General features: G+C 41.3%; 1 protein-coding gene across 1 annotated transcript in view; it reads left to right on the top strand.

Annotated features, from left to right (window-relative positions):
• The window catches only part of Adamtsl3 (ADAMTS like 3), a 291,589-nt gene that overhangs the window by 166,817 nt on the left and 104,345 nt on the right, over nucleotides 1-20,427 (top strand). Inside the window, exon 10 of the mRNA XM_032893300.1 lies at nucleotides 19,116-19,227. Coding sequence (XP_032749191.1) covers nucleotides 19,116-19,227 — 112 coding nt within the window. The remainder of the gene's footprint in view (nucleotides 1-19,115; nucleotides 19,228-20,427) is intronic.

The following is a 20,427-nucleotide window of genomic DNA, read 5'->3' as shown; positions in this document are numbered from 1 at the left end:
GGAATGTGTGGAAAAGAGGGGGACTCTCTTATTATTCTGGAGGCTTACTATGCAAAACCAAGGTATTAGTGGGATTGGCTCTATCTGAGGGCTGTGAGGGAGGACCTGCTCTGTGTCCCTCTCGCCTCCTTTATCATAGCTAAAGAATTCCTATTATCTTCTCTTCATTCATGTCTGCGTCTGTCGCCAACCCTGTTTCCATAAGAACACAAGCATATTGGGACAGGGCCCAGCCAATTACCCTCATCTCAGCAATATGTCATCTGCACAGACCCTGTGTCCAAGTTCTGCAGGCTAGGGCTTTAGTATAGTCTCTCTCTCTCTCTCCCTCTCTCTCTCTCTCTCTCTCTCTCTCTCTCTCTCTCTCCTCTCCCTCTTCTTAATTTTATTTTATGTTGTCTTTCAAGACAGGGTTTATCTGTGTAGCCCTGGCTGTCCTAGAACTTGCTCTGTAGACCAGGCTGGCCTCAAACTCACAGAGATCAACCTGCCTCTGCCTCTGCCTCTGCCTCTGCCTCGAATGCTGGGATTAAAGACCTGTGCCAGCACCGCAAGGCCCTAATGTTGTTTGTTATGGGACACAAGTCAATTCGAAATGGTGGCAAAGGGAAAGGAATTTCAATTATTCGTTGCTGCCCTCCATCCAAGTCTCGCCTCCTCTTGAGTGTTTGCTGCTGATCACAAAGGTGGAACTTTGTGAGAATCTGACAATGCTCCTGTATTGTGGCCTCTGAGGGTCATTTCTTCGAGCAGTTCAAACAGAGTGTGCTAATCCATGCCTGTAACCAGGCAGCCGAGGCAGGAAGACCACAAGTTTGAGGCCAGTCATGGGATTTTTCTCAAATTAATAAATCTAGGTAGTAAGATGCCTGGGCAGGTGCTTGCTTGCTGCCAAGCCTGACGGCCTGCATCCAGTCTTTGGAACCCACCAGCTCCTTTGATGTTCACACAAGTATCGAAGAATGAGAGTGTTCACACACATTCACACATATACACAAGTAAATAGACAAATGTAGAATAAATCTGTTTGAAAAATTTCTCATCAACATAAAAAATCCATAGCTAAGTTATATATGTAAACACATACTACTGTGAATATTCTATATTAATAATAAAATATTTATTTATTAGAAATTATTTCACAGTGATGAAGTCAGTAGCTGAACATGAGTTCATCTCCCTAACAAAGCAGGGGGCATACTGCTGTAAGTGATCCTGGAATTTCTTCACTTGTCATTCTGTGTGTACTTGATTGTCGGTGTTGTCACAGGAAATGTCTGTCCCTGGGGACTTGTTCAGGTGAAAGAACACTTGGCCAGGCTATTGCCAACAGAAATACAAAGAGAAAGCGTTGACATTAGAGCCGTGACCGCTGAAGGTTTCTGTTATTATTTTTTTGTCAGTTTAATTTCAACCTTTGTCTTGATAGTCAGGTTTGATGGAGAGAGAGCTGTTTCTAAATGGATTTAATTCCCATAGAATTTCAAGGTCAGATCATAGCCCTTCCTCTGTGAATTGGTGAGAACACATCTTTTCTAGGTCAGGCTTAGATGTGAGCTGTGCAAAGCCTGTCCTCTATGCCTCTATGGGTGTAGGAAGGAGTTTGACAGAAGGTCAGATAGGAGGGGTAGACAGAATTTCATAACAGGCCTCTCTACAGGACGGAAAGACAGATGTCAAGGAGCCAAAGGTAGGAAAAGGACTTTTACTCTATTTCTCAGGTAAAGCCTCAAAATGAAAATGCCCATTAACCTGGGACCACCACATCAGAACATCAGATCACGAGTGTTCAGTCTCAGGCAGAGCCCAGGTAGAGCCCCAAGTCTCAGCTCAAGGTGTTTTGAACCATGTGTAGAAAATGTCTACCCCACCAAAGCACTCAGATGCACTAATATTCAAGTCTTTCCTGTGGCATTTGCAGATTTCTTCCGCATCCCTTCCCAGGTACCTTTTTTTTTTTTTTTTTTTTTAATGTTACTTTTTTTTTTTTGTATTTTTTTATTAACTTGAGTATTTCTTATGTACATTTGCAAACATCCTTCCTCCCCTTCCTTATGGTGTTCCCCTCCCCACCCTCCCCCATTGCCTCCCCGAAGTCTAGTTCACTGGGGGTTCAGTCTTAGGGACCCAGGGCTTCTCCTTCCACTGGTGCTCTTACTAGGATATTCATTGCTACCTATGAGGTCAGAGTCCAGGGTCAGTCCATGTAAGTCTTTAGGTAGTGGCTTAGTCCCTGGAAGCTCTGGTTGCTTGGCATTGTTGTACATATGATCTCAAGCCCTTCAAGCTCTTCCAGTTCATTCTCTGATTCCTTCAAGGGGTCCCGTTCTCAGTTCAGTGGTTTGCTGCTGGCATTCGCCTCTGTATTTGCTGTATTCTGGCTGTGTCTCTCAGGTTGATCTACATCCGGCTCCTGTCGGTCTGCACTTCTTTGCTTCATCCATCTTGTCTAATTGGGTGGCTCTATATGCCTTCCCAGGTACCTTAACTCACATCTGCAGCATGTACAAAACCCCCACACTTGGTGGAAAACAGATGGACTGGGTAATTTATTGGAACTAGTCTACTTAATGGAGTTTTACCAAAGCTTATTACTAAAACAATCTTGTTAAATGAAATGTATGTCTACAAAGAAACATTGTTCATCTTTGTTGTTTCTCTTTGACCTATGAAGTAGATTTTAATTATCAAGTTGGTATTTTTTGATTTAGTGATAAGAGATTCCTGGGGTCACGTGCGTTTCTTTTTAGCTTTATTAGATTTTTATTTATTGTCTGTAGAGAGAGGGCACATGTGGTTACATGTGTGTGCCATGGGGCAAGGGAAGGCCTAAGGACAATTTGCAGGAGTTGCTTCTTTCCTTGTAGCTTGTTAGTCCTTGGGATAGAACTCGGTTTCCGGGTTTGGTACTTGCCTGCTGACCCATTGCTCTACCCCCTTATTTGAACTTCTTAAGTGAAGGGGCATGCTTTTTGTCCACACTGTTTGCTTGTTTGTTTTGCTTCTTGTTAATCAGAGATGTTCTCAAATTTGCTGTGTAGCTATGAATGACCTCAACCTTCTCGGCCTTCTGTGTCTACCTTTCAGCTGCCACCATTGCCTATTGAGTCTCAGCCCCAAGAGCTCCTCAGTCTCTCAGACTCCAAGAGACTGGCTTATATTTTCTCCCTGATAGGCTGATGCTTTCAGTTTGAAGTGCAGTGACACAGAAGATGGCCTGAGTATGGAAGTCTCAGGGAGCCATAGCCCCAGGGGCATTTTTTTTTTATTATTACAGTGCTTCTCTTAAGATACAACATTTTTCTGTTATTTACAACCACAGACAAAACAAAACCAAGAAACTAACACTGTGATACAAAGCTCATCTAAGGCATTTTAACCTACTTCTCCTTCAGTACCACCCCTGTTAGCCAGATCTAGCTACTAAGAATGGAAGCAGGGGATGACTATAAACAGGGGAAGGGGCAGCTTCAAGTGCATTTGCATAGACAGTGCTTGTTAGTTTTGTCTGTGGGTTCAGATGGCAGTTAGTGATACCTGGTATATTTCTCAGGGCTCTTCTCTTACCCCTATAGATGGGAAGAATTTCTGGAGTGAGAAGCAGAGCAATTCATGGGGAGTGATTAAATGGAGGCAGATGGAGAGGTGTCCTTGTGTTCTATTTACATTTTTTCCTGAAATGAGATGCAGGGTATCAGATATGCAAATGACTTTGCAAAAAGAGGAGTAAGTCTGCAGGCTAAGGAAGAAGTACAAATGCTTTATTTGGAGAGTAGGAGAGTAACAGGCTATGGAAAAAAAAGTGTGGTTCCTTGGCATCTCTTGGAGGTTAGTAGGCCTAGACATTTAAAGTGAGCATTTGCCTACTGCAATACTACTACTTAAGAGGAGGAGGGAGGAAGATTGTTAATTCCAAACTGACTTGGACCATAGTATAAGTTCCAGGGAAGTCTGGGCATAGATAGATAAGACCTGTCAGAATAGGATAGGATAGGATAGGATAGGATAGGATAGGATAGGATAGGATAGGATAGGATAGGATAGGATAGGATAGGATAGGATAGGATAGGATAGGATAGGACAGGGTAGGCTAGAGTAGGGTAGGGTAGGATAAAGTAGAAGTTATTTATTGATTCCTTGTCTAATTTTTTGGTTTTTGTTTCTAATCATCCAGAAAGTGTTTCTGACATGTCTAAATACTACATTTTAGTTGTGTGGATTATTTTTTCTTAGCTTCATTTTTCTTTATGTATATAAACATTTTTACCTTTGTTTTCTTTCTTTTCTGGGTTTATTTTGATGTTGAATCTTGAGTTTCTAGATTCACTTCATGTTTTCTCCACTGTTAGTTTCCATATAGGAAGCTTTGTCATCTGTTTGCAGTGTGGGAGATCCATACTTGCCAACTGTTTGCAGTGTGGCATGCCCTCTCTACTGCCTACTTGAAATGTGGCATGTTCATCTTTCCTGTCTGAGTGTGGGAGAGCCATCTTTACTGTCTGAGTGTGGGAGAGCCGTCTTTACTGTCTGACCATCTTTACTGTCTGAGTGTGGGAGAGCCATCTTTACTGTCTGAGTGTAGGAGAGCCGTCTTTACTGTCTGAGTGTGGGAGAGCCGTCTTTACTGTCTGAGTGTAGGAGAGCCATCTTTACTGTCTGAGTGTGGGAGAGCCATCTTTACTGTGTGAGTGTGGGAGAGCCATCTTTACTGTCTGAGTGTGGGAGAGCCATGTCTGAGTGTGGGAGAGCCATCTTTACTGTGTGAGTGTGGGAGAGCCATCTTTACTGTGTGAGTGTGGAGAGCCATCTTTACTGTCTGAGTGTAGGAGAGCCATCTTTACTGTCTGTCTGGGTGTGGGAGAGCCAGCTTTCCTGTGTGAGTGTAGGAGAGCCATCTTTCCTGTCTGTCTGAGTGTGGGAGAGCCATCTTTCCTGTCTGTCTGAGTGTGGGAGAGCCAGCTTTACTGTCTGAGTGTGGGAGAGCCGTCTTTATTGCCTGTCTATGTTGTAGAATGCTCTTGGTGCTGTTTGTGTCCTGGACAAGAAATCTTTGCCTAATCCAAGTTGTAGAGACTCACCTCTGTTTTATCTTTCACTTGCTCTTGGTTTTGTATATGTTGTAAAGTTCAATTAGTACTGCTTTTGACATGAACATCCCATTGACTCAGGCCCACTACATGGAGAACAGCCCCTGATATCTTAACCCTAAATCCAGAAGTCCCTCTGTGTAAGTGCACTTTAAGGTTTTTGTTCCATGGCAAGAATTATTCAAGTACCTTTGTGATTTATCTACTGCTATATTAAAGTAAGTCTTCATCTTGCTGTAGGCTCTTAGGCTGTGTTCTTGAAGATGATCTCACTCTTCTGGATTCTGCATTTCTCTGTCAATCTTTTTTATTGGATTTTTAAATTTACATTTCAAATGGTCCATAAGTCCTCTAGTCCCTACCCTCCCCTTCTTCTATAACAGTGTTCCCCTCCCCATCCACCATCCTTCCCACCCCCTGAAATTCCCTTACACTGGGGGATCCAACCTTGGCAAGACCAAGGGCTTCTCCTTCCTTCAGTGCCCAACAAGGCCACCCTCTGCTACATGTGCAGCTGGAGCCATGGGTCAGTCCATGTATAGTCTTTGGGTAGTGGTTTAATCCCTGGAAGCTCTGGTTGGTTGGCATTGTTGTTTGTATGGGGTTTCAAGCCCCTTCAGCTCTTTCAATCCTTTCTGTAATTCCTCCAATAGAGACCCCATTCTCAGTTCAATGCTTTGCTGCTAGAATTCGACTCTATATTTGACATGCTCTGACTGTGCCTCTCAGGAGACAGCTATATCAGGCTCCTGTCAGCATGCACTTCTTAGTTTCATCGATTTTTATCTAGTTTTGAGATATATATATATATATATATATATATATATATATATATATATATGCTGTATACCCATGTTGGGTAGGCTTTGAGTGGCCGTTTTATCTCTGCTCCAAACTTGGCCTCAATATCCCCTCCTATGAATATTTTTGTTCCCCCTTTTAAGCAGAAGTGAAGCATCCACACTTTGGTCATCCTTCTTCTTGAGCTTCATGGGGTCTGTGGATTGTATCTTGGGTAATTCGAGTTTTTGGGCTAATATCCACTTATTGTTGGGTGGATACCATGTGTTTTTTTCTGTGACTGGGCTACCTCACTCAGGATGATATTTTCTAGTTCAATCCATTTGATAGCTGAGTAGTACTCCATTGTGTAGATGTACCACATTTTCTGTATCCATTACTCTGTTGAAGGGCATCTGGGTTCTTTCCAGGTTCTGGCTATAATAAATAAGGCTGCTATGAACATAGTGGAGCATGTGTCTTTGTTGTATGTAGGAGCATCTTTTGGGTATATGCCGAAGAAAGGTATAGCTTGATCCTCAGGGAGTGGAATGTCCAATTTTCTGAGGAACCTCCAGACTGATTTCCAGAGTGGTTGTACCGGCTTGCAATCCCATCAGCAATGGAGGAGTGTTCCTCTTTCTCTACATCCTTGCCAGCATCTGTTGTCACCTGAGTTTTTTATCTTAGCCATTCTGAGTGGTGTGAGGTGGAATCTCAGGGTTGTTTTGATTTACATTCCCTGATATGTAAGGATGTTGAACATTTCTTTAGGTACTTCTCAGCCATTCCATATTCCTCAGCTAAGAATTCTTTGTTTAGCTCTGTACCCCATATTTAATAGTGTTTTTTGGCTCTCTGGAGTCAAACTTTGTGAGTTCTTTGTATATTTTGGACATTAGCCCTTTATCAGATTAAGATTGATAAAGATGTTGGTTGCCGTTTTTGTCCTAATAACAGTGTCCTTTGTCTTACAGAAGCTTTAAAGTTTTATGAGGTCCCATTAGTCCATTCTTGATCTTAGAGCATAAGCCATTGGTGTTTTGTTCAGGAAATTTTCTCCAGTGCCAGTGTGTTCCAGATGTTTCCCCACTTTTTCTTCTATTAGTTTGAGTGTATCTGATTTGATGTGGAGGTCCTTGATCCACTTGGACTTAAGTTTTGTACAGGACAATAAGAATGGATAATTTGCATTCTTCTACATGCTGACCTCCTGTGGAACCAGCACCATTTGTTGAAACCATTGGATGGTTTTAGCTCCTTTGCCAAAGAACAAGTGACCATAGGTGTGTGGGTTCATTTCTGAATCTTCAACTCTATTACACTGATCTACCTGCCTGTCTGTATACCAATATCATACAGTTCTTTTTATCACTATTACTCTATAATACTGCTGGAGGTCAGGGATGGTGATTCGCCCAGAAGTGCTTTTTTTGTTGAGTATAGTTTTCATTACCCTGGGTTTTTTGTTATTCCAAATGAATTTGCAAATTGCTCTTTCTAACTCTGTGAAGAATTGAGTTGGAATTTTGATGGGGATTACATTGAATGTGTAGACTGCTTTTGGCAAAATGGCCCTTTTTACTATATTGATCCTGCCAATCTATGAGCATGGGAGGTCTTTCCATCTTCTGAGAACACTTCAATTTCTTTCTTCAGGGACTTGAAGTTCTTGTCATACAGATCTTTCAGTTTCTTGGAAACACCGAGGTATTTTATATTATTTGGGACTATTATGAAGAGTATCGTTTCCCTAATTTCTTTCTCAGACTGTTTATCCTTTGAGTAGAGGAAGGTTACTGATTTGTTTGAGTTAATTTTATACCCAGCCACTTTGCTGAAGTTGTTTATCAGGCTTAGTAGTTCTCTGGTGGAACTTTTGGGGTCACTTACGTATACTATCATATCATCTGCAAATAGTGATATTTTGACTTCTTCCTTTCCAATTTGTATCTCTTCGACCTTTTGTTTTCTGATTGCTCTGTTTAGGACTTCGAGTACTATATTGAATAAGTAGGGAGAGAGTGGACAGCCTTGTCTAGTCCCTGATTTTAGTGGGATTGCTTCTCTCCATTTAGTTTAATGCTAACAACTGGTTTGTTGTATATTGCTTTTATTATGTTTAGGTATGGGCCTTGGATTACTGATCTTTCCAGGACTTTTATCATGAAGGGGTGTTGAATTTTGTCAAATGCTTTCTCAGCATCTAATGAAATGATCATGTGGTTCTTATCTTTGAGTACATAGTGGATCACTTTGATGAATTTCTGTATATTGACCATCCCTGCATCCTTGGGATGAAGCCTACTTGATTGTGATGGATGATTGTTTTGATGTGTTCTTGGATTAGGTTTGCAAGAATTTTATTGAGTATTTTTGTGTCAATATTCATAAGGGAAATTGGTCTGAAGTTCTCTTTCTTTGTTGGGTCTTTGTGTGGTTTAGGTATAAGAGTAATTGTGGCTTCGTAGAAGGAATTGGGTCCATCTGTTTCTATTTTGTGGAATAGTTTGGACAGTATTGGTATGCAGTCTTCTATGAAGGTCTGATAGAATTCTGCACTAAACCCATCTGATCCAGAGCTCTTTTTGATTGAGAGACTTTTAATATCTGCTTCTATTTCTTTAGGAGTTTTTGGGTTGTTTAGATGGTTTATCTGTTCCTGATTTAATTTGGTACCTGGTATTTGTCTAGAAAATTGTCCATTTCCTCCTTTCCAGTTTTGATCAACATAGGCTTTTGTAGTAGGATCTGATGATTTTTTTTGAATTTCCTCAGATTCTGTTGTTATGTCTCCCTTTTCATTTCTGAGTTTGTTAATTTGGATACTGTCTCTGTGCCCTCTGGTTTGTCTGGCTAAGGGTTTTATCTATTTTGTTGATTTTCTTTGTATAGTCCATTTTGTTTCTACTTGGTTTATTTCAGCCCTGAGTTTATTTCCTGCCTTCTACTCCTGTTGGGTGTATTTGCTTTTTTGTTTTGTTCTAGAGCTTTCAGGTGTGCTGTTAAGCTGCTAATGTATGCTCTCCCTTGTTTCTTTTTGGAGGCACACAGAGCTATGATTTTTCCTCTTAGCACTGCTTTCAGTGTGTCCCATAATTTAGTTATGTTGTGCCTTAATTTTGATTAAACTCTATAAAGTCTTCAAATTCTTTATTTCTTCCTTGACCAAGTTATCACTAAGTAATACGTTGTTCAACTTCCATGTATATGTGAGTTTTCTGTCATTTTTTGTTGTTATTGAAGACCAGCCTTAGTCTGTGGTGATCTGATAGGATGCATGGGATTATTTCAATCTTCTTGTATCTGTCGGGGCCTGTTTTGTGACTGATTAAATGGTCAGCATTGGGAGGTGCTGAGAAGAAGGTATATTATTTTGTGTTAGGATGAAATGATCTATAAATATCTGCTAAGTCCCATTTGGTTCATAACTTCTGTTAGTTTCTCTATGTCTCTGTTTAATTTCTGTTTCCATGATCTGTCCATCGATGAGAGTGTGGTGTTGAAATCTCCTACTATTATTGTGTGAGGTACAATGTGTGCTTTGAGCTTTAGTAAGATTTATTTTATGAATGTAGGTGCCCTTGTATTTGGAGCATAGATATTTAGGATTGAGAGTTCATCTTGGTGGACTTTTCCTTTGATGAATATGAAGTGTCCTTCCTTAACTTTTTTGATAACTTTTGGTGGAAAGTTGATTTTATTCGAATGGCTACTGCAGCTTGTTTCTTTGGAGCATTTGCTTGGAAAGTTGTTTTCCAACCTTTTACTCTGAGGTAGTGTCTGTCTTTGTCTCTGAGGTGTGTTTCCTGTATGCAGCAGAATGCTGGATCCTCTTTATGTATCCAGTCTGTTAATGTATGTCTTTTTATTGGGGAATTGAGTCCATTGACATTGAGAGATATTAATGAATAGTGATTGTTGCCTCCTGTTATTTTTATTGTTAGAGGTGGAATTATGTTTGTGTGTCTCTCTTCTTTTGGTGTTATTGCAAGGAGATTACTTTCTTGCTTTTTCTAGGGTGTAGTAGTTTCCCTCCTTGTGTTGCAGTTTTCCATCTATTATCTTTTGTAGGGCTGGATTTGTAGAAAGATAATGTGTAAATTTGGTTTTGTCATGGAATAGCTTGGTTTTTCCATCTATGGTAATTGAGAGTTTTGGTGGATATAGGAGCCAGGGCTGGCATTTGAGTTCTCTTCCGGTCTGTATGACATCTGCCCAGGATCTTCTGGCTTTCTTAGTCTCTGGTGAGAAGTCTGGTGAAATTCTTATAGGTCTGCCTTTATATGTACTTGATATTTTCCCTGACTGCTTTTAAAATTCTTTGTTTTGTGCATTTGGTGTTTTGACTATTATATGACAGGAGGAAATTCTTTTCTTTTCCAATCTATTTGGAGTTCTGTAGGCTTCTTTATGTTTATGGGCATATATTTCTTTAGGTTAGGGAAGTTTTATTCTATAATTTTGTTGAAGATATTTACTGGCCCTTTAAGTTGGGAGTCTTCACTCTCTTCTATACCTATTATCCTTAAGTTTGATCTTCTAATTGTGTCCTGGATTTCCTGGATGTTTTGGGCTAGGAGCTTTGTGCACTTTACATTATCTTTGATGGTTGTGTTGATGTTTTCTATGGTATCTTCTGCCCACGAGATTCTCTCTTCAATCTCTTGTATTCTGTTGGTGATGCTTGCATCTATGATTCCTGATCTGTTCCCTAGGTTTTCTATCTCCAGGGTTGTCTCCCTTTGTGCTTTCTTTATTGTTTCTATTTCCATTTTTAAATCCTGGATGGTTTTTGTCCATTTCCTTCACCTGTTTGGTTGTGCTTTCCTATAATCCTTTAAGGGATTCTTTAAAGGACTTTTGTGTTTCCTCTTTAAGGGCTTCTATTTGTTTACTTGTGTTGTCCTGTATTTCTTTAAGGGAGTTATTTATGTCCTTCTTAAAGTTCTCCATCATCATCATAAAATGTGATTTTTAAATCCAAATCTTGCTTTTCTGGTGTATCTGGATATCCAGTATTTGCTTTGGTGGGAGAGCTGGTCTCTGATGATGCCAAGTAGTCTTGGTTTCTGTTGCTTGCCTCTCACAATCAGGTTGTCTCTGGTGTTAGCTTGTCTTGCTGTCTCTGAAAGTGACTTAGCCCTTCTGTAGGCCTGTGTGTCAGCACTCCTGTAGACCTGTTTTCTTTCATCTGGATCTGGAAAGAGAGAGCTCTGCTATAAGGTGTGTAGGCACTCCTGGCGACTGTCTTTCAACTCTAAGTGCAGGCAGAAACCCAAAGGGTCCTGCTCCTGACTGCTCCTAGGTCTTTGTGCCCATGGGGCACAGATGGCACTAGGCGACATCGTCTTGGGTCAGGAATGTGGGCAGAAAGTATAATTATCCTCTCCATTCTCAGGACTGTCCACACTTCTGACGTTCTAGCTCTCTTCCCCACAGGATTTGAATGCAGGGAGCTGTCGGATTGGTTCAGTTCAGTTCCCCGAGCAGGCAGAAACCATCCAATTTCTGCCACTGACTGCTCCTATATTCCTGTATCCAGAGGCACTATGCAGTTTCCTCTTGGGCTGGGAATGTGAGCAGAAGTGGGCAGAAGCTGGCAGAAGTGGTGATCTGTCCTGGGGTCTCAGGATTGTCCACACTTCTGGGAGTTCAGCTCTCTCCCTCACAGGATTTGGGTACAGGGAGCTGTGGGATAGGTTCAGTTCAGTTCTGGGCACCTTCAATGTCAATCTTAAAGCCAGTTTGCCAGTTTTTTATAAGACTCCTCAGAGGAGTTGGAGGTGGAGAGTGACAGGTGGATATGACCTAAAATACATTATATTCATGTATAAAATTCTCTAAGAATAATTTTTAAAATTGAATATAAGTAAATAAACTCAGATGATATTTTCCAAACAAACAAACAGACAGAAATATGTGGATCTGTTAATCAGGGAAATCCGCAGCTTCCCAACACCATCCCTGCTAATCTGTAAATATGGCATCTCCACACATTTGTTTGAATACTTAAAATTACTCTCCGTGTTTGTGATTCCCATAAGTGTGTCCTACATGTCATGTATTTCCCTTATTTCCACTGTTTGGGTTTATTGATGTTCTTAGAATATCTCTTCCCCCATTTTCTATATATTCATGTCTAGTGAGTGAAAATCAAATAGACTATTATACCTGATTGTGTTCTCCCTGTAGTCACATATCCTTGCTAGTGTGTTTTTTTGAAGTATACATGTGTAGTTTGGACATCTGCATCATGACTGTTGTGGTTTTCTTTCCTGTCATTTTGTGCTTTCTCTTTATCTTGCACTATCTTGGACATGTGTTACAACATTGAGCAAAAGTGAAGACAGCAGCCTCTCTTTCTGATGCCTTCATTTCAGCTCAAAGTCTCTTGTGTGTACAGTTTATGTGAAGTTTGTTGTAGAATCTTCTGAAGCTTTCTTACCTGATGGAAGATATTTGTTTTATGATATGAATGTATTTAAGTGTAGAATTTATCAAAGTTTGCTGTGTATCTTAAGATAGTGATGTGGTTCTCCTTTTGATCTGGTTTGAATATTAAATTATCTGTGCTTTATTTAGAAGCCCCATTTTGGCATTAGCATTATATTTTAAATTTTATTATGATTTTATTATTCATAAACTACATATCATTTTATACCTTGCTTGGATATAGCTATTTATTATTTTAGATTCTGTTTTTATTTCCAGGTCAGTTTTTAAATTTATTAACTAATTAATTAATTTACACCCCGAATGCTGCTACCCCTCCCGGACCTTCCCTCACAGAGTTCCTCTCCCATAACCCTTCTCCTCTGAGAGGGTGGGGCCCCTAGGTACTCCTCCCTTGCACATCAAGTCTTTGCAAGATTAGGCACATCCTCTTCCACTAAGGTCACACAAGGCAGCCAAGAAGACTGAGCTGGACATTTCCTATGTTCCTGCCCATGCATGTCCTTTGGTTGGTGGATCAGAGCCTGAGAGCTCCTAGGGTTTGAGACTTGTTGACTTTGTTGGTCTTCCTGTGTGGTTCTCATTACCTATAGGGCCTTCGATTCTTCCCCAATCTCTTCCATAAGTGTAATATTTGGCTGTGGGCATCTGCATCTATTTCAGTCTGCAGCTGGCTAGAGCCTCTCAGAGGACAGTAATGCTAGGTTCCTGTCTGCAAGCATAACAGAGTAACATTAATAATGTCAGGGATTGGTGCTTGTCCATGGGATGGGATGGTTATTGTTTGGCCTTTCCTTCTGTCTCTACTCCACCTTTGAATTTCTTTTAGAGAGAATACATTTTGGGTTGAAAATTTTGTGGATGGGTTGGTGTCTCTAGCCTTCTGCTGGGAGTCCTACCTGGCTATAAAAGGTGGTTTCTTCAGGTCCCATGTCCCCACTGTTAGGCATGTTAACTCCTGGGAGTTTCCCCTATCCTAAGTTTCTGGATTCCTAGAGATTCTCCCTTCCCACCTTCCTACCGCCTACCCCATACCCCCACCCAGGCAGCTGCAGATTTCCTTTTATTCTCCTGGACCTCTGGGTCTCTCTCCTCTCTCTCTCCACACCTGACCCTGCCTCCCAATTCCATTCCCCCTCCTGCCATCTCCTATCCAGTTTCCTCCCTATGCCTCCTATCACTATTTTGTTTCCCCTTCTAATTGTGATTCAAACATTCTTGCTTAGGCCTTTCTTCTTGTTTAACTTCTTTGCGTCTGTGGGGTGTATCATGGGTATTCTGTACTTTATAACTAATATCCACTTACCGAGAGTACATCCCATACATTTCCTTTTGGTTTGCATTACCTCACTCAGGATGAAATTTTCTAGTTTCATCTATTTGCCTGCAAAATTCATGATGTCCTTGTTTCTAATAGCTGAGCAGTACTCCATTGTGTAAATGAACCACATTTTCTGTATCTATTCTTCAGTTGAGGAAAATCTGGGTTGTTTCCAGTTTCTGACTTTTATGAATAAAGCTGCTATGAACACAGTGGAACATGTGTCCTTGTGGTATGGTGGGACATCTCTTGGGTATATATCCAAGAGTGGTATAGCTGGGTCTTCAGATAGACTTATTTACAATTTTCTGAGAAACCTCTAGATTGTTTTCCAGAGTGATTTTACAAGTTTGCAATCCCACCAGCAATGGAGGGGTGTTCTCCTTTCTCCACATCCTTACCAGCATGTGCTGTCCCTTGAGGTTTTGATCTTAGCTATTCTGATTGGTGAAAGGTGGAATCTCAGGGTCATTTTGATTTGCATCTCCCTGATGACTAAGGAAGGGTGTTGAACATTTCTGTAAATGCTTCTCAGCAATTCAAGAGTCCTCTGTTGAGAATTCTGTTTAGCTTTGTGCCCCATTTTTTAATTGGATTATTTGATTTGTTGGAGTTATTGAGTTCTTTATACATTTTGGATATTAGCTCTCTGTCAGATCTAGGGCTAGAAAAGACATTTTCTCGATCTGTAGGCTGCCAATTTGTCCTGTTGTCAGTGTCCTCTGCCTTACAGAAGCTTTTCAACAATTTATCAATTGTTAATCTTAGAGCCTGAGCCATTACTGTTGTCTCTTGTACCAATACAAAACAAGGCTATTTCGCACTTTCTCTTCTTATATATCTAGTGTATTGAATTTTATTTTGAAGTCTTTGATCCACTTGGACATGAGTTTTGTTCAGAGAGATGAATAGGGATCTATTTGCATTCTTCTCCATGCAGACATCCAGTTAGAGCAGCACCATTTGTTGAAGGTGCTTTCTTTTTTCCGTTGTATGGTTGCAGCAATAGCCAATTAATGCTACTCAAATTGACCCAACTGCGGCACATTCCTTGCTATTTGCCAATGTTCTGGGATCCCAAATGAAACACACACACACACACACACACACACACACACACACACACACACACACACACACACAGCGCCTTATATTTTAATATGCCTTAAACAGATCAATGGCTGGGCCACCTCCAAACCTCCATGCTGCTAACATATTTTCATATAATCCCAACTCATCACTTCCTAAAACCTATATTTCATCTTTGCTGCCCCAGACCAGACCTGCAGCCATCCTAGTCCAAAATCCCTGACTCTTACATGATGGATGTGCTCTCTCTTCTGTACCTCTCAGGCCTCATCTTTACTCTGTTCCCAGCATGGAGGCTCTCTCCTTCCTCCTCCCTTGGTCCCTTGTTTTGGAATCCTAAAGTCCTGACTTGGTCTCTCTGTCCAGCCATTGGCTGCCAGCAACTTTATTTACCAGTCAAAACCAACTTGGGGTAGGGACCCTCGGCATCTCACGTGGGGACAGTGGATCCTCGTACAATTTTGGGGACCCAATTAGCATAATACAAGCAGTAGACCAAACTACAACATACGTTTTTGGTTTCTTTGTCAAAAATCAAATGTCTATACATATGTGGATTATGTCTGGATCTTTGATTATATTCCATTAATCAACCTGTCTGTTTCCATACCTAAACCAAGCAGTTTTTATCACTATTGCTCCAGAGTACAGCTTGAGGTCAGGGATGGTGATTCCTCCAAAATTCCTTTTATTCACGATTGTTTTGTCTATCTTGGATTTTTGATTTTTTTCCATATGAAGTTTGAGAATTGCTCTTTCAATACCTGTAAAAAAATGTGTTGTAATTTTGATTGGGATTGCATTAACTCTGTCAATTACTTTTGGCAAGTTGTTAATCCTACTGATCAATGAACATGGGAGATCTTTCGATCTTCTATCTTTTTCTATTTCTTTCTTCAGGGACTTGAAGTTCCTGTCATACAGATCTTTTGCTTGTTTGGTTAGAACTTCAAGATATTTTATATTATTTATGATTATTATGAAGGGTGTCATTTCCCTAATTTCTTTCTGTGCCTGTTTATCATTTGTATAAAGGAGAGCTACAGACTTCTTTGAGATAATTTTATATTCAGTCACTTTGCTAAATTATTTATCAGCTATAGGGCTTTTCTGGTAGAATTTTTGGGGTCAGTTATATATACTATCATATCATCTACAAACAGTGATACGTCGACTCTTTCCAGTTTGTATCCCTTTGCTCTACTTCAGTTGTCTTATTGCTTTAGTTAGATCTTTAAGTTCTATAGTGAATAGACACAGAGAGAATGGGCAGCCTTGTCTTGTCCCTCGTTTTAGAAGGATTGCTTTAAGTTTCTCTCCATTTAATTTGATGTTTGGCTATTGGCTTAGTGTACATTGCTTTTGTTATGTTTAGGCATGTACCTTGAATCACTGAGCTCTCCAAGACTTTTAACATAAAGGAGCGTTGGATTTTGTCAAAGGCTTTTTCAACATCTAACGAGATGATCATGTGATTTTTCTTTCAGTTTGTTTATATAGTAGATTACACTGATGGATTTTCATACACTGAATCATTCCTGCATCCTTGGGATGAAGTCTACTTGATCATGTGGAATGATTTTTTTTATGTGTAGGGCTGGATTAGTAGAAAGTTATTGTTTAAATTTGGTTTTGTCATGGAATATCTTGGTTTCTCCATCTATGGTGATTGAGAGTTTTGCTGGGTACATTAGGCTGGGCTGACATCTGTGGTCTCTCAGGGTCTGCAAGACACCTGTCCATGGTCTTCTGGCTTTGAGAATCTTTGTCAAGAACTCAGGTAATTCTGGTAGGTCTGCCTTAATATGTTTATTGACCTTTTTCTCTTGTAACTTTTAATATTCTTTCTTTGTTCTGTACATTTAGTGGCATTATGTGGTAGGAGGATTTTCTTTTCTGTTCCTATCTATGTTGTGTTCTGTAAACTTCTGGTATGCTTATAGCCATATATTTCTTTAGGTTAGAGAAGTTTCATACTATGATTTTGTTGATGTATTCTGGCCCTGTGAACTGGGAATCTTCACCCTTTTCTATTCCTAATATTCTTAGGTTTGGTCTTTTCATAGTATCTCAAATTTCCTGGAGGTTTTGTTAGGAAATTTTTACCTTTGGCATTTTATTTGATGGACATATCAGTATCTTCTATGCCTGAGATTCTCTGTTCCATCTCTTATGTTCTGTTGGTGATGCTTGCATCTGTAGTTCCTGTTCTCTTCTCTAGGTTTCCATCCCCAGGGTTCCTCCGTTTGTGTTTTGTTTATTGCTTCTATTTTTATTTTTAGGTCTTGGACCATTTCATTCATTTCCCTCTCCTGTTTCATTGTATTTTCCTGTGTTTCTTTAAGGGACTAACTTGTTTCCTCTTTGAAGGTATCTATCATCTTCATGCAATGGTATCTAAGGTCACAGTCCTGCTCTTCAGGTGTGTTAGGATATCCAGGGCTTGCTGTAGTAGGAGAGCTGTGTTCTGGTGGTGCCATATTGCTTTGGCTTCTGTTGATTATGTTCTCCTGTTTGCTTCCCCTTTTCCATCTAGCTGTCTCTGGTATTGGTTAGCCTGAGTGTCCTGCATTGGAGCAGGTGGAGCTGTGTGTCTCGGGTTTGAGGAGGCTTCCTGTGTGTGTGAGGTTAGGGGTTAGTCTAGCCTCTTGGGATGTAGGCAGAGCTATGCGGTGCGGTCCCAAGAATGCTCCCTGACCACCGCTGGTACAGACACAGACAGGATGAAAGATGGAGCTCCAACTGGACAGAACCCAGGGCTGCTAGGCTTGCTGGGGTCCCTGCATGCCTCAGGGGAGGGAGGGCAGAATTGGGGTAGGTGGTTGGGGCTATCTCATCTGTGTGTGTCTGGTTAGAGCCAGAGGCCTCTTGGGGGACAGGCAGAGCTGGGGGACGAGGTGCCATAAGCACTGGTCCACACACCCAGACCAGAAGACAGGGCTATTTTTTAAACTTTAATTTTATGTGTATGAATGTTGCCTGCATGTGTGCTGTGGATGTGCCTGGTGCCATGTATGTATCTGCTGTCCGAGGAGAGCAGAAGAGGGCACTGAATCCCCCTGGAAGTGGAGTAACAGACCCACTGTGATCTGTCACATGAGTGATGTGACTAAAACCCAGGTCCTCTAGAAGGGTAGTCAGTGCTCTTAACCCTTCAGCCATCTCTAGATTCCCAGGACAGGGCATTTGCTTCCTTAGAATGCTTTCTCCAGTCTTGGTATTCACTTTATAGAACACTTTTCAAATATCTATCCTGAAATCTCAAGCCGTTTGTTCATTGACTTCTTCAGTGCTTGCCAGACTCCATCCTTGGCTGTGACTGCACACATGTTAATTATTGTAATTGTCACCTCCATTTCTGCTGGAAGGCCTCACCTTATCATTTAACTTTTTGAACATTTGCATAGACAGTTGAACAGCTAAAGAGACACCATCCCCTCCATCATTGTCACCTTACTCTGCTGAGAACATTCAAGATCTCCTCTCTAGGAGATTTTCAGGTACAAAGTCTGGGGTATCATATGTGTGTGTTCGCATTTGGGGGCCTTCTTCCTTTTGCTGCTTCCTGGGTGTCTTTCTAAATTCACAAGGTCTCTATTGTTCAACCAGGGAGGAAACTAAAGAAAAATAAGAAGAGAGCTTGTTGCATGAGTAAAATCACCTACAAATGAATGCATTCCTGTCTGTAACTGTTCCCTGCCCCAACACTACCCTTTTAACTAGCTAGCAGAACATTCGGATATGACCACAGTGTGTCTGTGCACACTGAATTCACTGAAGGTAAATTTCCCATGTTGTGCCATTAGAAGCACCTCTACAAAGGACTCCTCCAAGTGTTGTTATTAAAAAACCTTGTATATAAAATTTTTGGTATCATTATATTCTTTGTATGTCTGTAAATATCATAATGAAATCCATTGCTTCATACAATGAGTTCACACTAATGGAAAATTAAATACCACTTGTGTAACATCAAAGCAAAATCAGTATCCTTAGAGTCAGAGTCCCAGTTACATGTTATGTTATAAGCAAGCCCAGTCCAAATTAAATCTCAGTTTCTGGTGTCATGGAAATGGGGCCTAACATTTCAGGAAGGAAAAGCACCAAATAAGTAGGCAAACAAGTCCATGTACTGCTGTGTGAGTCTGATCACAGGCATAGAGTTATATGGAAAAATGGCTCCAGGGAGACTTGTTAGTGATCATCTGAACCTCCACCGGGGCAAGTCTGAGTGACAGGCTATCCCATCTAAAGTCCCCATAGTCCTTCTGTAGCTTAGTGTGTTTTCATCCTTGTGGGTGTTGCCTAAGACAGGTGAAGAAGGCAGGATCTGAGGCTTACTATGTGGAATGTGCCAGGCCATCACTGCTCTCTTTGTCCAGACCAGGTACACGGTGGCCAAAGGCAGCGTGGTCCAGTTCTTCTTTTACCAGCCCATCAGCCATCAGTGGAGACAGACTGACTTCTTTCCCTGCACCGTGACATGTGGAGGAGGTGAGGCACAGACTTCATTCTTGGATACCGAGAAATGTGTGTCAGGGTGTACACACGCCTGGTTGAGATGGTCTTTAAGACTGGGATAGCGTCTTGTGTGTGCTGAGTTCAAGGTCTTAACAGACAGGTGAAGAAGGTTTGGGGTCAAGCGTCATCCAAGTGCAACGCAAACACAAAGTAAAGGATTCCAATAGACACTGGTCTGCTTAGTGTAGAGACATGATAGCCTGGAGTCCATGGGGAGGCAGCCACAGCCAATGCCAAAGGTATGAGCTGAACTTTTAAATAAGAGAGTAAGGGACTCTAAGCTGGTGTCAGCCCAGGACCCCCAAGTTTCTGAGGCTCCCAGAGCACGAGGAGGAGTTTCCCTATGAGGACCAGACAGTGATACTCAGTGCTTGCAGCCTGACTAACTATGTGCTGATGGTTATTTGCTATGCCCTCCTAGGCCTGAGACAGTTTGTGTGGTGTTTAATTTATGCAAAGCTGAGGTTAAAAACTTAGCAAGGGTCCTGGTCCATCAGATGACATGGTTGGGCTGTAATTATTCCTTCCTTCTGTGCCTCTGGAATTGTCTTCTGCCCCTGTGTGAGGGATCTATCTCAGGCAGGGTTCTGTTTGAAAAATTAGAATTCTTCAGTCCAGCCCCATATCATTTCTTCCCTTGACCATTACAGAATAACACCCATTCAGAACATCAGGGCAGAAACAGGGGCTCGGCCTCTATCATCCTAACAACAGGGGCATAGAGGAGGACTCCTTGGATAGTGCCAGGTTCTCATGAGTGTGCAGGTCAGGTCTCAGATTTAAGCTTCTCCAGAAAGGAGATGCTGGCTCTTCTGTGGGGAAGCACAGGGTAGCCCAGACCCTGGTGGGGACCTGTGTCCTAGGAAGGAAAGAGTGATAACCTGAGGATGGGTCAAGGCTGTAGGATGAAAGGAAAAGGTGAATCTCCCTTAGTACCAGTTTGTTTAGATGCAGGGTGATGGAGCACTAAATTATAATCTTATAGGCATCTGTCTTAGATAGGGTTTCTATGGATATAATGAAATACCAAGACCAACAGCAACTTGGGGATTAAAGAGTTTATTTTGCTAACACTTCCACATCATAGTTCCTTATGGAAGCAGCCTGGGTGGGAACTCAAACAGGACAGGAACCTGGAGGCAGGAGCTGATGCTGTGGAATGGTGTTGCTTTC

The sequence above is a fragment of the Rattus rattus genome, chromosome 2 (assembly GCF_011064425.1).
Source record: "Rattus rattus isolate New Zealand chromosome 2, Rrattus_CSIRO_v1, whole genome shotgun sequence".
NCBI classification, from domain to species: Eukaryota; Metazoa; Chordata; class Mammalia; order Rodentia; family Muridae; genus Rattus; species Rattus rattus.
The sequence above is the reverse complement of the archived record's forward strand: the minus strand, read 5'-3'. Positions and strand labels throughout refer to the sequence as shown.